The following is an 18,649-nucleotide window of genomic DNA, read 5'->3' as shown; positions in this document are numbered from 1 at the left end:
CACATGCCCAAATTGCATGTACTGTTGTTCCCGTTTCCTTCTTACAGCAAAAACATCTATCTGATACTGTTGGGTCCATTTATTTAACTTTTGTGGAGTGGTATATAGCCTGTGTAACCAATTATATTGTACCATGCGTAACCTCGTGTTTATTGTATTTCTCATATTTCTCATAGCTTTTCCCATTTTTCATTTTATATCTTTATGTTTAGATCTTGTTCCCATTTTTGTTTAGGTTTACAGCTTATTTCATCATCTCTTTCTCTTGCAGCTTGATGTACATGTTTGTTATAAATATCATTGTGTCTGTAACCACATATTCAAAGCTGCTTCCTTCTGGTAACCTCAGCCTGCTTCCCAATTTGTCCTTCAAGTAGGTTTTCAGTTGGTGGTGTGCAAACATTGTACCATGAGTTATACCATGTTTGTACTTCATTTGTTCAAAAGATAATAAATTATTTCCCAAAAAACAATTTTCTATTCTTTTGATCCCTTTTCTCTCCCATTCTCTAAAAGGAAAGGTTATCTATTGTGAAAGAGATTAGTTGATTTTGCGTCAATAATAATTTTGGAAGTTGGGAATTTGATTTTTTCCTTTCTTTTTTTAAACTTTATTTAAGATTTTATAACATGAATAACATATAGGATTACATTTTAAAAAATTAAGAATAAAATAATAAAATTACAATACAATATCAGTAATCTAAATAAACTATACCCTCCCCAATAATTATTACACATTAATAACCCAACTCAAATTAGTCCAACCCCCCCCTTTCCCCCCCAAAATAAAGAGTGAAGAATTAATAAAGTTAATAATATATGTGAGAAAAAAAACCCACTTACAAAAAAAAACAAAAACATAACCGATTAAAATACTAACAAAAAAAAGTAATTAATACTAAGATATCAGACTTAAAAAACATATTTAAATCAAACTTAAATGCATATATTTAACAAACGGAGTTAAGATGAAACATATATTTAACTCAAACTTAATATAAAAAATTAGTAAAGTTAATAACATTATCTATCAAAAATTCTTAAACAATAATCAATTCTTAAAAAAATTGTAGCATGAAAAAAAGATGAAAAAAAAACTTTCTCTATAGAGATAAACCTTCACCAAATATCAACTAACTTCACATCTATCATCATATTAGTCTCATAAACCACCATCTTAAAACAAAATTCAAACCTCATTAAGCATTGTACAATTCAATTTTAGTACTCTTCCACCATTTTTCCCTTTTACTCTTGAATAGTTATCCAATAAAAGCTCCAATACCACATTTAAATATCCCCAATCATTACGTTAAAATTCAGATATCCAAATAATAAAAACACATCTACAACAAAATCTATATCTTCAACAAATGGAACATAAACCACAAACAAAATTCAAGCCTCATTAAGAATTGTACAATTCAATTTATAACTTTCACCATTATTCCCTTCGTTCTATAACTAAAATAGCAAAATAATATACACCAGAATTACCACTCCTTTCACCTTAAAGTTAAAGAAAAAATATTTAAAAAAACTTATCCATCCCATTCACATTTAAATTTCAGATATTCCTTATCTACTGAATAAACTTTACCAAAAAAACCACATCAATTTTTAGTTTTTTAAACAATCAAATACTTATGCTTTTTTTTATATTCAAACAAAAAAAAAACCCTTCACTCTTTAATCTAATAATACAAAAAAAAGGAAAAAAAAACGGGTAGGAGGTTAAAAATACCCCCTCCCGTCTAAACTGCGCAATGCGGTAACTCCCCAAAAAAATGGGTGTGAGATAACTCACACGTAGCAGATGACTTTCAGGAAATAGTGCCTATCCAGTTCTCTCCCCCAACTCTCACTTCATCTTAAACTAACATCCTCATTATTTAATATCCATTTTTTTAAAAAAAACATTAAAAAAAAAGGACAACTCTTCTTTTAATCAGCTCCAACTGCCGAGTCACCATTACAACCATTCCTTCTTGGAGCACGGCTCTTTTCTTCCATCTCTTGTCTCCTTAGAGATCGCGGCGGACTATGTCTCTGTTGAAACTGAGTAATTGACAGCTCTTGAGCAAATGCTATAGCTTCCTTTGGAGAATCAAAGAACTTTGGTTGGCAACCATCTTGAAAAACCTTCAAAACAGCTGGATATCTAAAGGTTGCCTTGTAACCTTTCTTCCACAACAACTCTTTAGCAGGATTGAATTCCCGTCGTTGGAACATAACTTCTTGACTCAAATCCGCATAGAAGAAAACTCGATTATTTTGAATCATCAAGGGTGATTTTCTCTGTTGTGCATTTCTAATAGCCACTCGTAAAATTATTTCTCTGTCGTAATAATTCAAGCAACGAACCAAAACAGGTCTTGGACTTTACCCTGAAATAGGTCTTCTACGCAAGGCTCTGTGAGCACGTTCCAGTATTATACCTTCCGGGAAATGTTCTTGACCCAGCACCTGCGGAATCCATTCAGTAAAAAATTTTCTTGGGTCTGGTCACTCCATACCTTCTGGCAAACCAATAATCTTTATATTCTTCCGTCTGGATTGGTTTTCCAAATAATCAATCTTTTTCACCATATTTTTATTTTGAGTTTGTAAGTCTTTGACCATTTTGGTCACATCAAAAACTTGATCCCGTATTTCGTCTATATCTTCTTCACACGAATTAAATTTACCTCTCACTTCAAGCTTAAAAGCTCCAAACTCAGCCATCTGTTGAGAATGTATTTTCACCAAAGTATTAAACCTAGTACCAAGTTCAGTCATAATCTTGAATAATCCCTGCATTGTATAAGATAATTTAGATTCAAGATTCACAAAAATCTTTTCAATTGGAAGAGATTTTGGCTCAACAGATTCCTGCTTCTTCTCCAAAGGATCTTCTATTCCTTCCTTCATTCTGGTTGCCTTCCTTGTAGTATGACTGCGTGTGGAAACCCCAGCCACAGCCTCTCCAGCAATGACTGGAGGACGCTGGCCGGGGCTTTCCCCAGTCCATAATGTATTAAATTCTCCCAGTACATTAAGTTGTATAGGTTCTTGTATCTCAAGAGATGCAGTTTGCAGCGCCACCTCTACAGATGACAAATGCCTTTAAGTAACTCTTTTTGTTCTAAAGGCTGTTTGGCGCCCTCTTTAGGGGGCTCTACCGATGTAACATAGAGCTCTACATCCGAACACTGTACCTCTCTCCTGGGATCCATTTCACGCTGAGTCCCGGTGTCTTTCCTGTAGGTAGGCTCCAAAACTTGAACTTTTGGAAAATATAGTTTGTTGATGATCTGTTGTCGTTTTTTTTTTGCTCTTTTCCACCAATTGTACCATCATAAGTTAAATTAACAGCACTGAAATTATCTAAACTTTTAAAGAATTTTAACGGGCATTTCTAGACAAAACAATAAGATAGAGTCAGGAGAGGACTGGAAGGCACGTCTGATCCTTACGCCATCTTGCAACGCCCCCGTTTTTTTCCTTTCTATGTGAATCTTCTTCCAAATGTTGAGCAGATGGTGCAGTACTGGTGAACTTCTATGTTGCACCAGCTTTTCATCCCACTTATAAAGTATATGTTCTGGTACCTTCTCCCCTATTTTATCTAGCTCTAACCTGGTCCAATCTGGTTTTTCCCTTGTTTGATAAAAATCTGATAGATACCTTAATTGTGCTGCTCTATAATAATTCTTAAAGTTTGGTAGCTGTAAGCCCCCTTGTTTGTAGCATTCTGTTAATTTATCTAGCGCAATCCTCGCTTTCCCCCCTTTCCGTAAGAATTTCCTTATTATTTTCTTTAGCTCATTGAAGAATTTCTCTGTTAAGGGAATTGGTAACTATTGAAATAGGTATTGTATCCTTGGGAAGATATTAATTTTAATGCAATTTACCTTTCCTATCCGTGTTAGTGGTAAATCTTTCCAATGTTCTAAGTCATCCTGTAATTTCTTCATTAATGGCTGATAATTTAAGTTGAATAGACGGCCTAGATTATTATCTAGTCTAATACCTAGATATCGGATTGCTTGTGTTTGCCATTTAAATATACAGTATTATAGTAATTATATTATAGTAATAGGGACTTGGGTTCAAATCCCATACTGTCCGTCTGGAGTTTGTACGTTCTCCTTGTGTCTGCATGAGTTTCCTCTGTTTGAAATGGATTCATGGGCCAAGAGGCCCTGTTACTGTGCTGATTCTTTCTTAAACTTTGTGAAATCGCATTATTCATTGGCATCGCTTCACTTTTATTTGCGTTGATCTTGTACCCTGATACTTCTCCATATTCCTTCAATTTTTTATGTAATTCTTTTATTGATAATTCTGGTTCTGTTAAGTATACTATGACGTCATCTGCAAATAGACTAGATTTTATATTCCTTCTCTTTTATTTTTGTCCCTCTTATTTTATTTTCTGTTCTTATCAGTTCTGCCAGTGGTTTATTGCTAAAGCAAACAGTGAGGGAGATAGTGGACATCCCTGCCTAGTTGACCTGCTTAATTTAAATTGGTTCGATATATATCCATTTACTGTCACCTTCGCCAATGGTCCCTTATATAATGCTTTCATCCAATTAATATATTTCTCTGGTAGGTTGAACCTCTGTAGTATTTTGAATAAATAATTCCATTCTACCCTGTCAAAGGCTTTCTCTGCATCTAAAGCAACCGCCACTGTTAGTGTCTTATTTCCTTGTACTGGATGGATTAAGTTAATGAATTTACAGATATTGTCCATTGTTCGTCTTTTCTTAATAAATCCAGTTTAATCTAGTTTTACTATTTTTGGAACACAGTCGGCCAATCTGTTTGCTAATAGTTTTGCTATTATCTTATAATCTGAGTTAAGTAGAGATATTGGTCTATTCGATGCTGGTGTTAGTGGATCTTTACCCATCTTTGGTATTACTGTAATTATTGCAGTTTTACATGAATCTGGCATGTTTTGTGTTTCTTTTATCTGGTTCATTACTTCCAAGAGAGGAGGAATTAATAAGTCTTTAAATGTTTTATAGAATTCTATTGGGAGTCCGTCCTCTCCAGGCATTTGATTGTTCGGTAGCTTTTTTAATATATCCTGTATTTCCTCTATTTCAAATGGTTTTATCAATTTGTTTTGCTCCTCTTCTTGCAATTTCGGTAGTTCAATTTTAGCTAGAATCTCATCTATTTTGTTTTCTTTCCTTTCGTTCTCAGTTTGGTATAATTGCTTGTAGAATACCTTGAAGTTTTCATTGATCTCTGTTGGGTTATATGTAATTTGTTTGTCCTTTTTCCTTGATGCCAATACCATTCTTTTAGTTTGTTCTGTTTTAAGCTGCTGAGCTAGTATTTTGTGTGTTTTTTCTCTTAGCTCATAATACTTCTGCTTTGTCTTTATTATGTTCTTCTCCACCTTGTATACATTTGTAGTGTTTCATATTTTATTTTTTTGTCCACCAATTCTCTTCCTTTTGTTGTAGGAATAGGGAATACTTAAAGTGGTATGTGAATGGAAAGAACATTTGGTGTAGACTGAAAGAGATCAGGATTGCATTTTTTTCAAATAATAACATTTACATTTTCATATTGCCACTATTGGTTGGAAAATATTGTGAGGCTTTGAATGTGTGATTTAGTGACCATACAGTTTCTGCCCATATGCTGTATGATCATGTGACAACAGTATTGTTACATTTCCTTTGAAAGGTTTGGTGGTCTGTAGGTTCATATTTTATCTCTTCCTTTAGTTCCACTATCTGCAATGAATTGCAAGAACAATAATCCTTTTTATGCAGAAAAATGGGGAAATCAGATGGAATAAATCAAAGGTGCAAGAACTAATGTTGGTGGAGGACCAGGGAAGGTTAGGGAAATGAATCTGGAAAGGAAGAAAAGAAAGTGAGGGCTCAGAAAAGGAGAAAAAAACTGAAGGAAGGGAGAAATGTTGCTTCAGATTCCAGAATCTACAGGAAAAAAATATCAAGAGTGGATAAACTGGTATGGAAACAATACTGTGAGGGTGAGAAATCATGTGGAAAAATAGGGCACAGGTTGGATTTGTAAACAAGGTTGTGGTGAAGGGGAGGACACAAACCAAGGTTACAATATTTGGAGAGGTTACATGATTTAATGCCTTATTGTGGCCAGAATATTATAAAATCAGAGTTAAAGAAATGCCTCCAGCCCTGTTTGCAACCATCCAGTGATAACCTTTGTCTCCAATCCATTTCAATGTCTCTAATTGCATTTTATATAGATTTAAAATGATACTGCCTAGCTCCACCCTTCACAGAAAATTTGGTCATGAAATTAATTGGTAACTGTTTGAAATTACACTTATAATAATATTCTCCCCATAATTTTACCACTCATAGCTTATTTTATCGTGTAGTGGTTAGCACAGCTCTGTTACAGAGCCAGCAATAGGGACTAGGGTTCATTTTCAATATTTTTATTGAAATTGAAATTCTACATCAAAAAAATATTTAGTACATAAGAATATATATTAAACAATAGAAAAGTAGAGTACACTATTCTCAGATCATAGTATATCGTCCACAGTACCCTGCATTCTTAATCAAACACAATATACAGTATTATAGTAATTATATTATAGTAATGGGGACTTGGGTTCAAATCCCATACTGTCTGTCTGGAGTTTGTACGTTCTCCTTGTGTCTGCATGAGTTTCCTCTGTTTGAAATGGATTCATGGGCCAAAAGGCCCTGTTACTGTGCTGTATATCTAAATACATTTTTTTAAAGTCTAATTTTGTCTGGTAGTAATATATTTAAAGCCTCACCATCTTGCCTGTAAACCAGTGGGTCTCAACCTTTTTCTTTCCACTCACATACCACTTTAAGTAACCCCTATGCCATAGGGATATGTGCTCTCTGATTAGTAAGAAATTGCTTAAGGTGGTACATGAGTGGGAAGGGAAGGTTGAAAATCACTGCTCTAGACCCAATTGTTACTGAAATATTTTGCTTGAGAAAAATTGTCATTGGAGTTATGAAACCATGCACATAATGTATCAATTAGGTACAATTTTTTTTAATGGTTTTCAAACTTTTACTTTCCACACACATTCTGATGAAGCAGGTAGGGGGATCTAAGAGATATTGTTAGAGGAGCCTCAACCCTTGAGCTTGTCCAGCAGGTTGTGGATTCTTGCTCCCTGTGCATTTGGGAGTGGGGTTTTGAAGGATGTAGCAGGGATGAGCCTTGCAACTGTGGAACTCTGGGTCATCTGTAGATTGTGACTAAACTGTACTGGGACCATGGTCCTGGTGAATTGCATTACCAGGGCTGAAGATAGACTAATAGGTCGGTGGGTGGAATTAGGAAAGTATGGACAAAACTAAATGGAGGAAGAATACAGGATGGGCTATTGAAGTCACCAGAATTTTAAAAAAGGACAAAAAGTTTAGAAAAGGATCAGAATTTAAAGTCTGGCATCAATGAGACGTATGTGAGAGAGTGCTGAATACAGGTTTGGAAGTGTTGTATTTGAATGCCCACAGTGTACAAAATAAGGTAGATGAGCTGAAAGCGCAATTAGAAATTGGCAGGTACAACATTGTGGGAATAACAGAAACATGGATGAAGGAGGTTCATGGTTAGGAGCTAAACATCAAAGGATTCATATCCATCAAAAAGTCAGGGCAGACGTGGTGGGGTAGCTCTGTTAGTAAAAAATGAAATTAATCCTTAGCAAAAGGGACATAGGATCAGAGGGTATGGAATCCTTGTGCATAGAGTGAGAAAGTGCAAGGGTAAATAGACCCTGATGGGAGTGACATATGGCCCTCCAAATAACAGCCACAATGAAGGGTGCAAATTACCACAGGAGTTAAAGAAAGCATGTAAGAATGGCAATGTTATGGTGATCATGGGGGATTTTATTCTGCAGGCAGACTGGGAACATCAGGTTGGAGCTGAAAAGGAATTTGTGGAATGCCGACGAGATGTCTTTTTAGAGCAGCTTGTGGTCGAACCCACGATGGAAAATACAATTCTGCAATTGGTGTGGTGCAATGAACCAAACTTGATTTGGGAGGTTAAGGTAAAGGAAGCTTCAAGAGGCTCATGATAGAATTCACTGGTGTTGAAAGGGAGAAGCTAAAGTCAGACGTGTCTACATTAAAATTGAGTGAAGGTAACTGCAGAGGCTTGAGGGGGGAGCTGGTTAAAGTTGCAGGGAAGATGGTGGAAAAGCAATGGAGGACTTTCTGGGAATAATTCAGAAGACACAGGATAGATTTGGCCCAAAGAAGAAGACACAGTCTAAGGGAAGGGTCAGGTAACTGTGGTTGGCAAGGGAAGTCAAAGACAACAAAATCAAAAACCTACTAAAGGTTGAAAGGGATGAATGTGGAGAAGATATTTCCAGTATTAGGAGAGTCCAGAGGCAAATTTAATCAGCCAGTGGTCAGTGAATCTGGAATTCATTGCCACAAATGGCTGTGGAGACTAAGTCATTGAACATATTTACAGCAGAGGTTGATAAGCTCTTGATTAGTAAGGGTATCAAAGGCTATGGGGAGATGGCAGAAAATGGGTTGGAAGGAAGAATACGTCAGCAATAATTCAAATGGAGGAGCAGACTCAATAGGGCCTAATTCTGGTCCTACACCTGGTGAATTCTGCTCCTGTTTCTTTTGATCTTCCTATTTCCACTTCCCCTCAATATGTTGATGGAAAGAGTGATTCATTATACATCCACTCAATAGAAAAATAAATTGTGCTATAGACTCTTACAGCCCCTTACAGTGACGTCAAATTATGTGTTAATGAAGTGAGGACAGTTTTGGCACATCTGCAGTATATCTTCTTTTCCTCTGCTGTGCAGTCAGCTTCACTATTTGTCAGATGTCATGTTCACAACATGTCCTGAAATTGTGGCATCAAAATTAAGTATTGATTTGGTTGAGAAAGTTCTCAAAAATGTGCTTTGTAAATTTTCTTGACTCTTGCACCTTTTGATATCTCTGTTCTCATCTGACCACTACCATCCACAGTGTTAGATAATGTGCACCAAAATTTTTAGCTGCTTGTAAATAATAAACTAATTGAGTTAAATTAAGAGTCAATAACTATATGATAGACTGATAATAAATATTCACAGTAATCCTACTACAAAAATGTGATTTGCAATAGCACAGGCAGTACTTTTGTGCTGTTGGAGCATCCATGATTAGTGTAATAAGGGGAGATCAAGGTGACTTGTTCCCTCAGTGGCTGGGATATTTTTACACATGATAAAATGCAACATTGAGTATGAGGGGAGATAAACATGATGCATTGTATTGTGAGCTAGCTGACCTTGGATTGATGCCTCTAATCTATATAGTTAAAAGAATATTTGGAATTTGTCTGTTCCTAAAGCTAGAAGGTTCAGTCATTTTCAAATGAGAGTATTTGCTGGATGGTAGTATGACTTTAAAAGGACATTTTTTAGAGTATAAATGGGATACAATTTACCAGCTCTTGTCTGCATTAATGTCTTGGCTTATCTTTTTTACACAATTTCAGGGATTGCAGCTGCCACCATGTTTCAGTTGAAGGAGGACTTGAACCTTTCAGATGAAGAGCTGAGGGTAGCTTTTGATGGAGATGCTGTTCTTTTCTCTGACGAGTCAGAGAAAATTGTAAAGCTTCATGGATTAGATACCTTCTTTGAACACGAGAAGAAATATGAAAACAATCCTCTTGCAAAGGTAAGTTTGACACACACACCTCTTACAAATGAACTATAAAATAAAGTACTGGAAGAACTCTGGATCAAACTGGGAGCAAAGGGATGCTAATCTGATGTTGGGTCTCAACCCAGAATATTCATCATCCCTTGCATTGTCAGATGCTGGGTTATTTTAGTTGCTTTTTGTTTTGCTCCAATTTCTAATATCTTCTGTATTTTGTCTCTGGTTAAAGAGGAACAATTTGGTTTTTATTTGTTTCATGTTAGTCCAGCTGTTCCCTGAAATGTCCTGTGTAAATAGCTCTGTTATTCACAAGACCAGGTGTATACTTGGGTTGGAACAGTCTTGGAAAGAGGTTGATACATCACCCAAGAATTGAAACTGTTAACAGAAGCCCCTTTCACATTTGCATTCCAGTAAATCAGCCATTCAGTGTCCCAGGATAAGAATGGTAGTATGACTTTCACACTAGACCACACCAAACCAGGACACCGAACGCTTTCCTACTTGCAAGGGTTTATCCCTGGTGTTTGTCTGTTCTACCTTTAATAGAAAGTGCCTGCAATGCAATTACCCATTTCACACTTGCCTGATCTCAACGCTGGCATCTGCATATGCCAGGGATTGTACTAGGGATCGAGGCCAGCAATCCCTGGTGTGAGATGACATTATTTGACACCAGCATTAAGCAGATTTTGCTTTCACACTTGCCACTTTAAAGGCTGATTGGCATTTGATTCCTTGCATCACAGGCAAGTGTGAAAGGAGCTAGAGGGTCTCATGCCCCTTTCACACTTGCATCCCACTAAATTGGCCATTCAATATCCTGAGATAGGAATGGGGGTTTGGCTTTTCACACTTGACCACTCCTAACTGGGACAGTGAACGCTTTCACACTTGTAAGGAGCCATCCCTGGGGTTAGGACTGTTCTACCTTCTACCGATGATGTCATGATGCACCGAGTGATGGTGGACTTGCCCCAAATCTTGATCAATGCATTATGTATGATCTTATATTTGAACAAAATTAATCATGCATAATTATAACATAATTAAACTTTATGTACAACACAGTATGAGCCATTCAGCTCCTGTTGTTGATGAGCCGACCTATATAAACCTTTATAAAGGACTGTGGGAAAGTACGAGCAATAAATAGTAATAGCGAACAATTTTTAAACAGGGTGGGAAAGTTGGTAGCACTTTAGTGCACAATTTATATAGCATGGGAAAGTTGGTAGCACTATCGTGTACAATTTAAACAGTAGGGGAAAGTTGGTAGTACAATCGCGTGCAATTTATAAATACCATGGGAAAAAGCGATGGTGGACCTGCCCTTCCAGAATTCCATGTGGCAGTGAAAGGGGTGTGTGCACGCTGCATACATGGAGCATTTATGGAGGGGTTTCTCTGCCACATGGCATTCTGGGAAGTCAGGTCCGCCATTGCTTTTTCCCCCCACGGTCTTTATAAATTGTGTATTATAGTGCTACCAATTTTCCCACGCTGTTTAAAATTGTTTGCTATTGCTCTTCATTGCTGTTTATTGCTATTTATTTTCTCTCTCTCTCTCTCTCTCTCTCCCACTGTGACTTTCCCATAACAAAGTTTATACCTACATTTTAATCTTCCTGCACTCAGACAAAATTTGGGTCATTTCAATCCCACAATCCAATGAGCCTTTTCACACTTGCCTGATTGTAACGCCGGCGTCTGCAGATGCCGGGGATTGTACTAGGGGTCAAAGGCGTCAATGCCCAGCATGTGATGATGTCATCTGACGCCGAAGTTGATCTGATTTTGCTTTCATAATTGCCACTTTAAAGGCCAATTGGTGTTTGATTCCTGGGATCACTTGCAAGTGTGAAAGGGGCTTCAGAGTGGCAGGTTAAAATGAAAGTAACAAAAGGTTTTCAATAAGTATTTCAACCATTAGCAGATATTCCAAACTTGAAACAGGCAAAAATGTAAATAATTCTAGTTTCAGGCTCAAGTCCAAAGGCAACCTTTGACCTAGCTTGACAGTCAACCCCAACTCCACCCCCATTTGCTGCAGATTTCTGTGATCCCTTACAACATCATCCAGTGCACTTAGTATTGAGGTTATGACCTGATTCATATTAAAATTTCTAAAGGCTTCTCCAAGTGAGATGAAGTAAGACCATGCTTAGACTCTGATAATCTGACAGAATATCTTCCATACTCTGTTGTCGAGATGTCCTTAATAAAAAAATTAAACAATGTGATTACTACTAATATGTACTCAACTTAAGCCTGAGTTATTTCTATATTTTTGACTTTGAACCTAGCACCAACCTCCCATATGTACGTTATTGGGCTCAGATTAAAACTAAATCACTAAGATAGTTCATTAATTTATAATTAAGCCAGCCTGTCCCAATCCAAAGTGACCCAAGTTTATTTATATATATATATATATATATATATCCAACACGACCCATGCCCAAAAAACCTTGGGACAACTAACCTGACTACTTAATTGAATGTGGTGTTCAAGACAAAATTAAGCAACAATGAAAACTTTTTTCTTCTTTGCTGTGCTTTGAAATAATAACTGGTGACATTGTCAGCAATTACAATTGTCAGGTGGAAGATGAGAATTTAGATTTAAGTAGAAATTAAAGATAGTAATTGGGAATATACTTCCTATTTATGGTGATATAAATAGATATCTTAGTTTTTCTATCACACCCAGATGGATGTGACCAAAATAAATCACTGTATTGGAATATCTTCACTTTAAGGAATAAGTGTTGTGTATTTTTCTACTGAAAACCAGTTTTTTTACTTGAGCGATCACTTAGAGCAGATGTTGCCATTGGAAAGCAGCGTTCTGCTGTTGGAGTTCATGTGTAGAAGTCACACAGATTTTCATGGAGACACAGAAAACTTGTTTTGGTGGGGGGGGGGGATGGAAATAAAAATAGAGAGGTTAGAAGGGAATTGAGAGGAAATATATGACAAGGGAAGGGTTAAACTGCACAATTCTGGGTAATGGGGCGTCATGTAATACATAGCAGTGATATCAGTCCCTTTACCATGATGAAGCAATCAATGGAGCCACAGGTGGTAGAATCAAGTGCAAAGATGCTCGGATCTTTGTCAGTGTTGCCTTGGTCCAAAAGGTTAAAGCTTAAGTCAAAGTTGCCGAGTCAGTGAAAATAAAAGCAATATCACAGTGGAGAGCTCTAAATTGCATATGGCTACTGTGACAGATTATGTTGTGTTTGTATTGTGTAGATATGTTTTTGCGAGATAAATTGGGGCAGGTTTTTTTTTTAAGTGTAGGTCAAACAAACATATTAAAACAGATCTTATCTAAAATACTGGAACTCTGCTCATACTAGACATGTGTTAGGTCTGCTTTGTTCATGAATGAGTGAGACAAACACCAGACTGAGTCGAAATCAGGGTTCTTTGTTCTTTATTACCGGATTGTAACACTTGCGACTAACAATGTTAGTCGGAGAATGCATTCTGCCGTTATCAGCAAAATTATGATTTTTTATACCCTTGGATACGTGCTTAGAACATCATCATATCATTACTTGTCCAATGACTAAAACTGTTGCTATCCTTTCCCTGCTAGCTTCCTGCCTCTCAATCCATCAATGTCTCTCTTATCTTGTAAGTACAAGGATGCATTCACATCTTGTTACAGCCCTGCACAGGGTAACTCCTTACACATTCCCATCTCATGATGTTTTACCTAACAGGAGTACAAGGACACCTCCCCTTCTTGTTACAGCCCTGCACAGGGTAACTCCTTACACATTCCCATCTCATGATGTTTTACCTTACACATGTCAGCTCCAGAGCCTGTGCAAAAGCTTTGGAGAATGCCCAAGAGACTTCACTAATGGATTGTTGTTTACAAAAAGGCAACAGATGAAAGAACATAGGAGCCTCACACTATCTGGACTGGAACATGCTGTTCTGAGAGGGTCATGTGGTTTTGCAAGCAGAAAGAGTTAAACAGGCTTTCTCTCAGAGAGAGAGAAAGAGAGAGATCAGTTCTGCAGTTTTACAGCCTGCAGCAGCAGCTGGGACAGCAACAGATCAAGCTGACAAGCTTGTGGAAAACCCCATTTGAAAGATGGGTTGTGAGTGCTTAGTTCAGCCTTGTTAAAGACCTTGTGGTTCATGCAAGAAGAGAGGACTGGCTGTCTAATGTTTCACTTGAAATAAGAGAAACAAAAAGGCATTCTGTAGTGACCTGAAAGAAAGAGGTTATCATCTGGAGAACCCTGAGGGGGCAAGTTTTGTCGTCAAGACACTGAAGTGGCTGATTAAAAAAGAATCAGTTGTGGGTGTCCAACAAACAACAAATCTCTCTCTGAAAACCGACAAGAACCTTCCTGAGTAGTAGCCATTTACATTTCAAGCACCAAAGCCTGGTGAACTTTATAAATGTTAAATTCTGTGCACAGTGTAAGAATCGCCTGCAACCAGTGAACTTGGAGGAATGAGAAGTGAGATGGGACTGTGAATCAAAGAACCTTTCTGAACTTGCACATGCATTACATACACGTGCGCTTAGAATTAGAAGGGAGTCAAGTTAGGTGAGTTAAGTCAATAGTGCTAAGTTAAAGTATGATTCTGTTTTCATGTTAAAAGATAATTAAAAGCAACTTTTGTTTAAGTAGCCATTTGTCTTGGTGAATATCTATTGCTGCTGGGTTTTGGGGCCCTCTAGGCTCTTAATACAATTGACTTCCTCTGATATGTATTTCTTGTTTGATTGGAAGTGAAAAAGGAGGTACTGTACACATCAACCTTTTGATCCAGTTTCATTCTTAGTCATCATATGCAACCACAAATATGATGCAGAAAATGTTGTACACACAAGGAATTGTAATTTAAAATTTAAAAAGGGAGTCACAGAATTTTTTTCTTGTATATGATTCAGAATCCATGCCCATGAAGTATAATTTGTTTATTCTTTTGCATATAGGGTCCTCTCAAGGGATTTTTGGAAGTATTGGGAAAACTGCAGAAGAAGTTCCATGCTAAAGATTTACGCCACAACTGCCCAATCAGGACCTATCTCGTCACAGCAAGAAGTGCCGCAAGTTCTGGAGCAAGGGCTTTAAAGACTCTTCGGAGTTGGGGCCTGGAGGTGGATGAAGCACTCTTTCTTGCTGGGGCACCAAAAGGGCCATTGTTAGAAAAAATTCGCCCTCATATTTTCTTTGATGACCAAATGTTCCATGTTAAAGGAGCACAGGAATTGGGAACCATTGCAGCACATGTGCCATATGGCATTGGACAGAAATACAATAAAAGCATTTCCAATAACTGAAAGTACTAAAACTAATTAAATGACAGTAGTAAGCAATATCTAGCTTGTAAAAAAAAGATGCAAGGTCAGACTGTTTACTCTGTAACCTTCAGATTTTGGAGAAATTAGAAGATTGGACTACATTTGGTGAAGGGTTTTTTTTCCACATAGGGCTCACTTAATTGTTTCCCCTTTTGTAGAATTCCTAGATTTTATTACTATTTATTTATCTTGAGGGGTAGGGGTAGGAGAGCAGGAAGTAATCATCTTACATTTTCATAACACTTTTAATTCTGACCTTGTAAAAATTTGGTAATTTAAGAAGGCACAATAGGCACATTTGGTAATTTTTTATAAAAAATGACATATTTATGACGATGGCAAGATGATATAGGTGTTTTGAATGGGTTTCAACAATAATTAAACCAGTAGATAATTATCATATTTGCCTCCCCCCCTTCTCACACACAAATATACTCCACTTGGTAAATTATGTAATGAAATTGCTTGGTTAGATTAGAAATTAACTTACAGATGAGTATAAAATGGTCTAACAAATCCCTTAAAATCAGAACATTGCAAAGCAGAAATGAGGTAATTTCTGTGCCAACTCCCTGAAATATCATCCTCATGGTTTTTATCTTTGTCCCTTTTCTATATATTTTTAATCTTATTTCTGCAAATATTTCCCCCACTTGGTTTTTAAAATAGCACCATATTGAATTTGCACCAACATCAGTTTATTAATTTGGTATCCCCTACACACAAATGGAAATTGTCTCTCCCCTAATAGACACCTGCTGAATAATGTAATTTATTTTAATAATGACATTTTGTTTGACATCTTGTAGCCTCTTACTATCAGTTCATCAGCTGTCAGAAATTGCTTTTTTGTTTGCACTGAATCATAATTGTAAGACCACCTCAGTCATTTCTGTTAAAAATAGAATATGCCAACAAATATTTTGACTGAAGCTTCTGATATCCTTTTGTTTTTCAGAACATTTTTATTTAAATTAGGCACTTATACTAGGTATTACCCCCTCCATAAATCTTCATCCGCGAAGCCAAGCCAAAGAAAGAATATAAATATAATAAAAATAACGTGCTACTTATTTGCTAATATTTACTTTCCATTTTAGCAAAAGTAGATCTAATTTTAGATCCATTTTATTGTCTTTTTAAACATTGTTTACATTAACTTTTTATTTGTTTGCAAAACCTATGTTAAATGTATGAACCTACTCTGCAGGATGTAATTTTCAATGGAATGAGAGGCAGTAAGAATGTAACCATGATTAGTGAATATTAGAAAACATTTAAGTATTTTCTTGTTCTTAACATTTAATCTTATTTATCTTTATTTTGGCATTCACCATGTTGTTGGCACTTTTTCTTTCAAAAATTTGATAGAAATATTACATGTATATATTGCTTAGATATTTTATATACTGCAATACAGAATGAGTCTCATATCAATTATACATTGTCCTTTATAATTCTCAAAAAAGTGAAATATCCTTATGAGAATTTGCACTTTTTTGAAGAAATTGCATTTAATTACCTCTATTATCAACACCCGACCTAAGTTGTTGGAAGTACTTCAGCAATTGTGAGCAAGACAGACAAAAAGTTTTAGTAGTAGTGATTATCTTTAACTGTTGCAATACATTTGTTTATGGGAGGTGAGAACTGCTCAAACTTTATATGCACTTTTAATATTTTTTAGAAACATTTTGTATGATGTTTCCCTGTGCCTTCTGTCAAGCACAACTGCCAGTTATCATCCAGGAGTTGTCACACTTCAGTGAAGACTAGGTTGTGTATGAATCTAAACAATGGGGCTGCTTTGCTTCACTTCATGCTCAAGTTGGGGAAGCAAATTCCAAAGTTTGTTGATCAGGATAAGCTAATCTTGATGTCTCCATAGGCAATATACCAGCCCCAACACTTTTCCTGTCTGTTGACTGTCACTCGCCACAAGCCGTGATCTTTGTGCAGAACTATAAGGAAATTTACAAGGGTGAATTGGGTGGTGCAATTAATGACACTGATACCCCCGTTTAAATATTGCAATTTAGGTATTAGCTTAGATCTTTTTAATTTTTAAGGTGTAACGGTATGAAATAAGAGAATTGTTTTAATCCAAACTGGGTGTTATTAGATTATTTGGGCCATTGAATTGCAGCGCCTATGCATTTTATTTGTGTTACCTGTCACTGCCTTTTTTACAAAAATCATTGCACTGTTCTTTTTAAATTTCAATAAAGGTGGCTTATTCAAAATCATGATTAATATGACAATTATTTTGCTTTGAAATGTACTTTTTTAAGGGATTTCAGGAAGACTTTAAATGATAAAAATGAGAAACAGAAATGCTTGAAACTGACAGAAGTGCTGAAAACCCCACAGGATTGGCCACTGGGAATATAGTGATACATGGATATTCATCAAAAAGCTTGGACCTGGTCCCATGTTTCAAGGTCAAAAATGTAAATGTGGGCCCCTGTATTAGACCACAATAGCCTGCCTAGATTTTGCTCATACTCAAGCCTGTGTTTTTGCTATATAAAGGACACTGTTTGACCTGCTGAGTTTCCCCAACTTTGTATTTTTACTTCAATCACGGGGTCTGCAAACTTTTGTGTTTTACTTTTATCTACTGCATTCTGTTCTTTTCTCATTTCACTGCTTGTGCAATGTACAGCATGCCACTATAAAATGGAGCATTCCTTATGGGCTGTATTAGAAACAACCACACCGATCCTGGCCACACAACTATTTATTGATACTTTTTTTTTTAAAAATAAGGACTTAATTTGACTAATGGGACTGATAAATCTCTTTTCCTTCCTCTCAGTATATTCACAACCTTGTTGGAAGAGGACCAGAAAACAAATGAATCATGGCAGCTTCAAGGAAGTTAGATATAAAGACATGAATACATTTGTGATTCATTAAGACTGTGGGCGTGCTTGATTGAATCTTACAACCCTGAACTTTTTACAGTTGTCTTTGAGTAGAAGTGTTAGTTGCCCATAGAATGTATACAGACAGCAGAATGCATTGATACTGAACTGCATAAAGAGGTGGAGAAATAAAAGTGCAGGTATGTGCCAACTAGCTGCAATAGGAATTAGAGTCCTGGTTGTAACTAAAGGTTTTTAATCCTTCAGCAAGAGTGCAAGCACAGTTTCGATGAAATACCGTTGAAGAACTAGGATTCTTTCCAATCAAAAAAGAATAAAAATGGTTGGCTGACTGTAATTTCAAGACATAAATTTTTCATTTAAAGCAGCATATATTCATGCTGAGTCCTTTAGCCACAAATGAATCTTTAAATTTAATTACTCTGCCCAAGTCCTGTATTTCTCTACTTAATTCTTACTCTTTCCCCAAACATCTATCCCTTTGCCCAAACGTTTACTCTTCTGTCCTAATTTCTTACTAAGTATTCGGTGTCGAATTGTGCTTGATAACACTGTTTAGCATCTTGGGACATTTTACTTTGTAAGAGTTTAGATGCTCTGAAATTATTATTTGCTGCCGTCACAGAGGCGCAAGCTACTTCAAAAACAATACTATAAATTAAATGATTATAATGTGCCATGAGAGAAAAGAAATGACAGGACAGTTAGTGTATAAAAAAAATGTTTCG

The 18,649-nt window shown here is 36.4% G+C and overlaps 1 protein-coding gene across 1 annotated transcript in view; it reads left to right on the top strand.

The window, feature by feature from the left end:
• LOC138736647 (cytosolic 5'-nucleotidase 1A-like) overlaps nt 1–17,276 on the top strand; it is a 29,803-nt gene extending 12,527 nt beyond the window's left edge. The window contains exons 5-6 of the mRNA XM_069886477.1: nt 9,523–9,707; nt 14,665–17,276. Of these exons, the coding sequence (XP_069742578.1) occupies nt 9,523–9,707; nt 14,665–15,012 (533 nt within the window). The 3' untranslated portion in view covers nt 15,013–17,276. The remainder of the gene's footprint in view (nt 1–9,522; nt 9,708–14,664) is intronic.
• The last annotated feature ends 1,373 nt before the right edge of the window (nt 17,277–18,649 follow it).

The sequence above is a fragment of the Narcine bancroftii genome, chromosome 6 (genome assembly GCF_036971445.1).
Source record: "Narcine bancroftii isolate sNarBan1 chromosome 6, sNarBan1.hap1, whole genome shotgun sequence".
In the NCBI taxonomy this organism is placed as follows: domain Eukaryota; kingdom Metazoa; phylum Chordata; class Chondrichthyes; order Torpediniformes; family Narcinidae; genus Narcine; species Narcine bancroftii.
The sequence above is the reverse complement of the archived record's forward strand: the minus strand, read 5'-3'. Positions and strand labels throughout refer to the sequence as shown.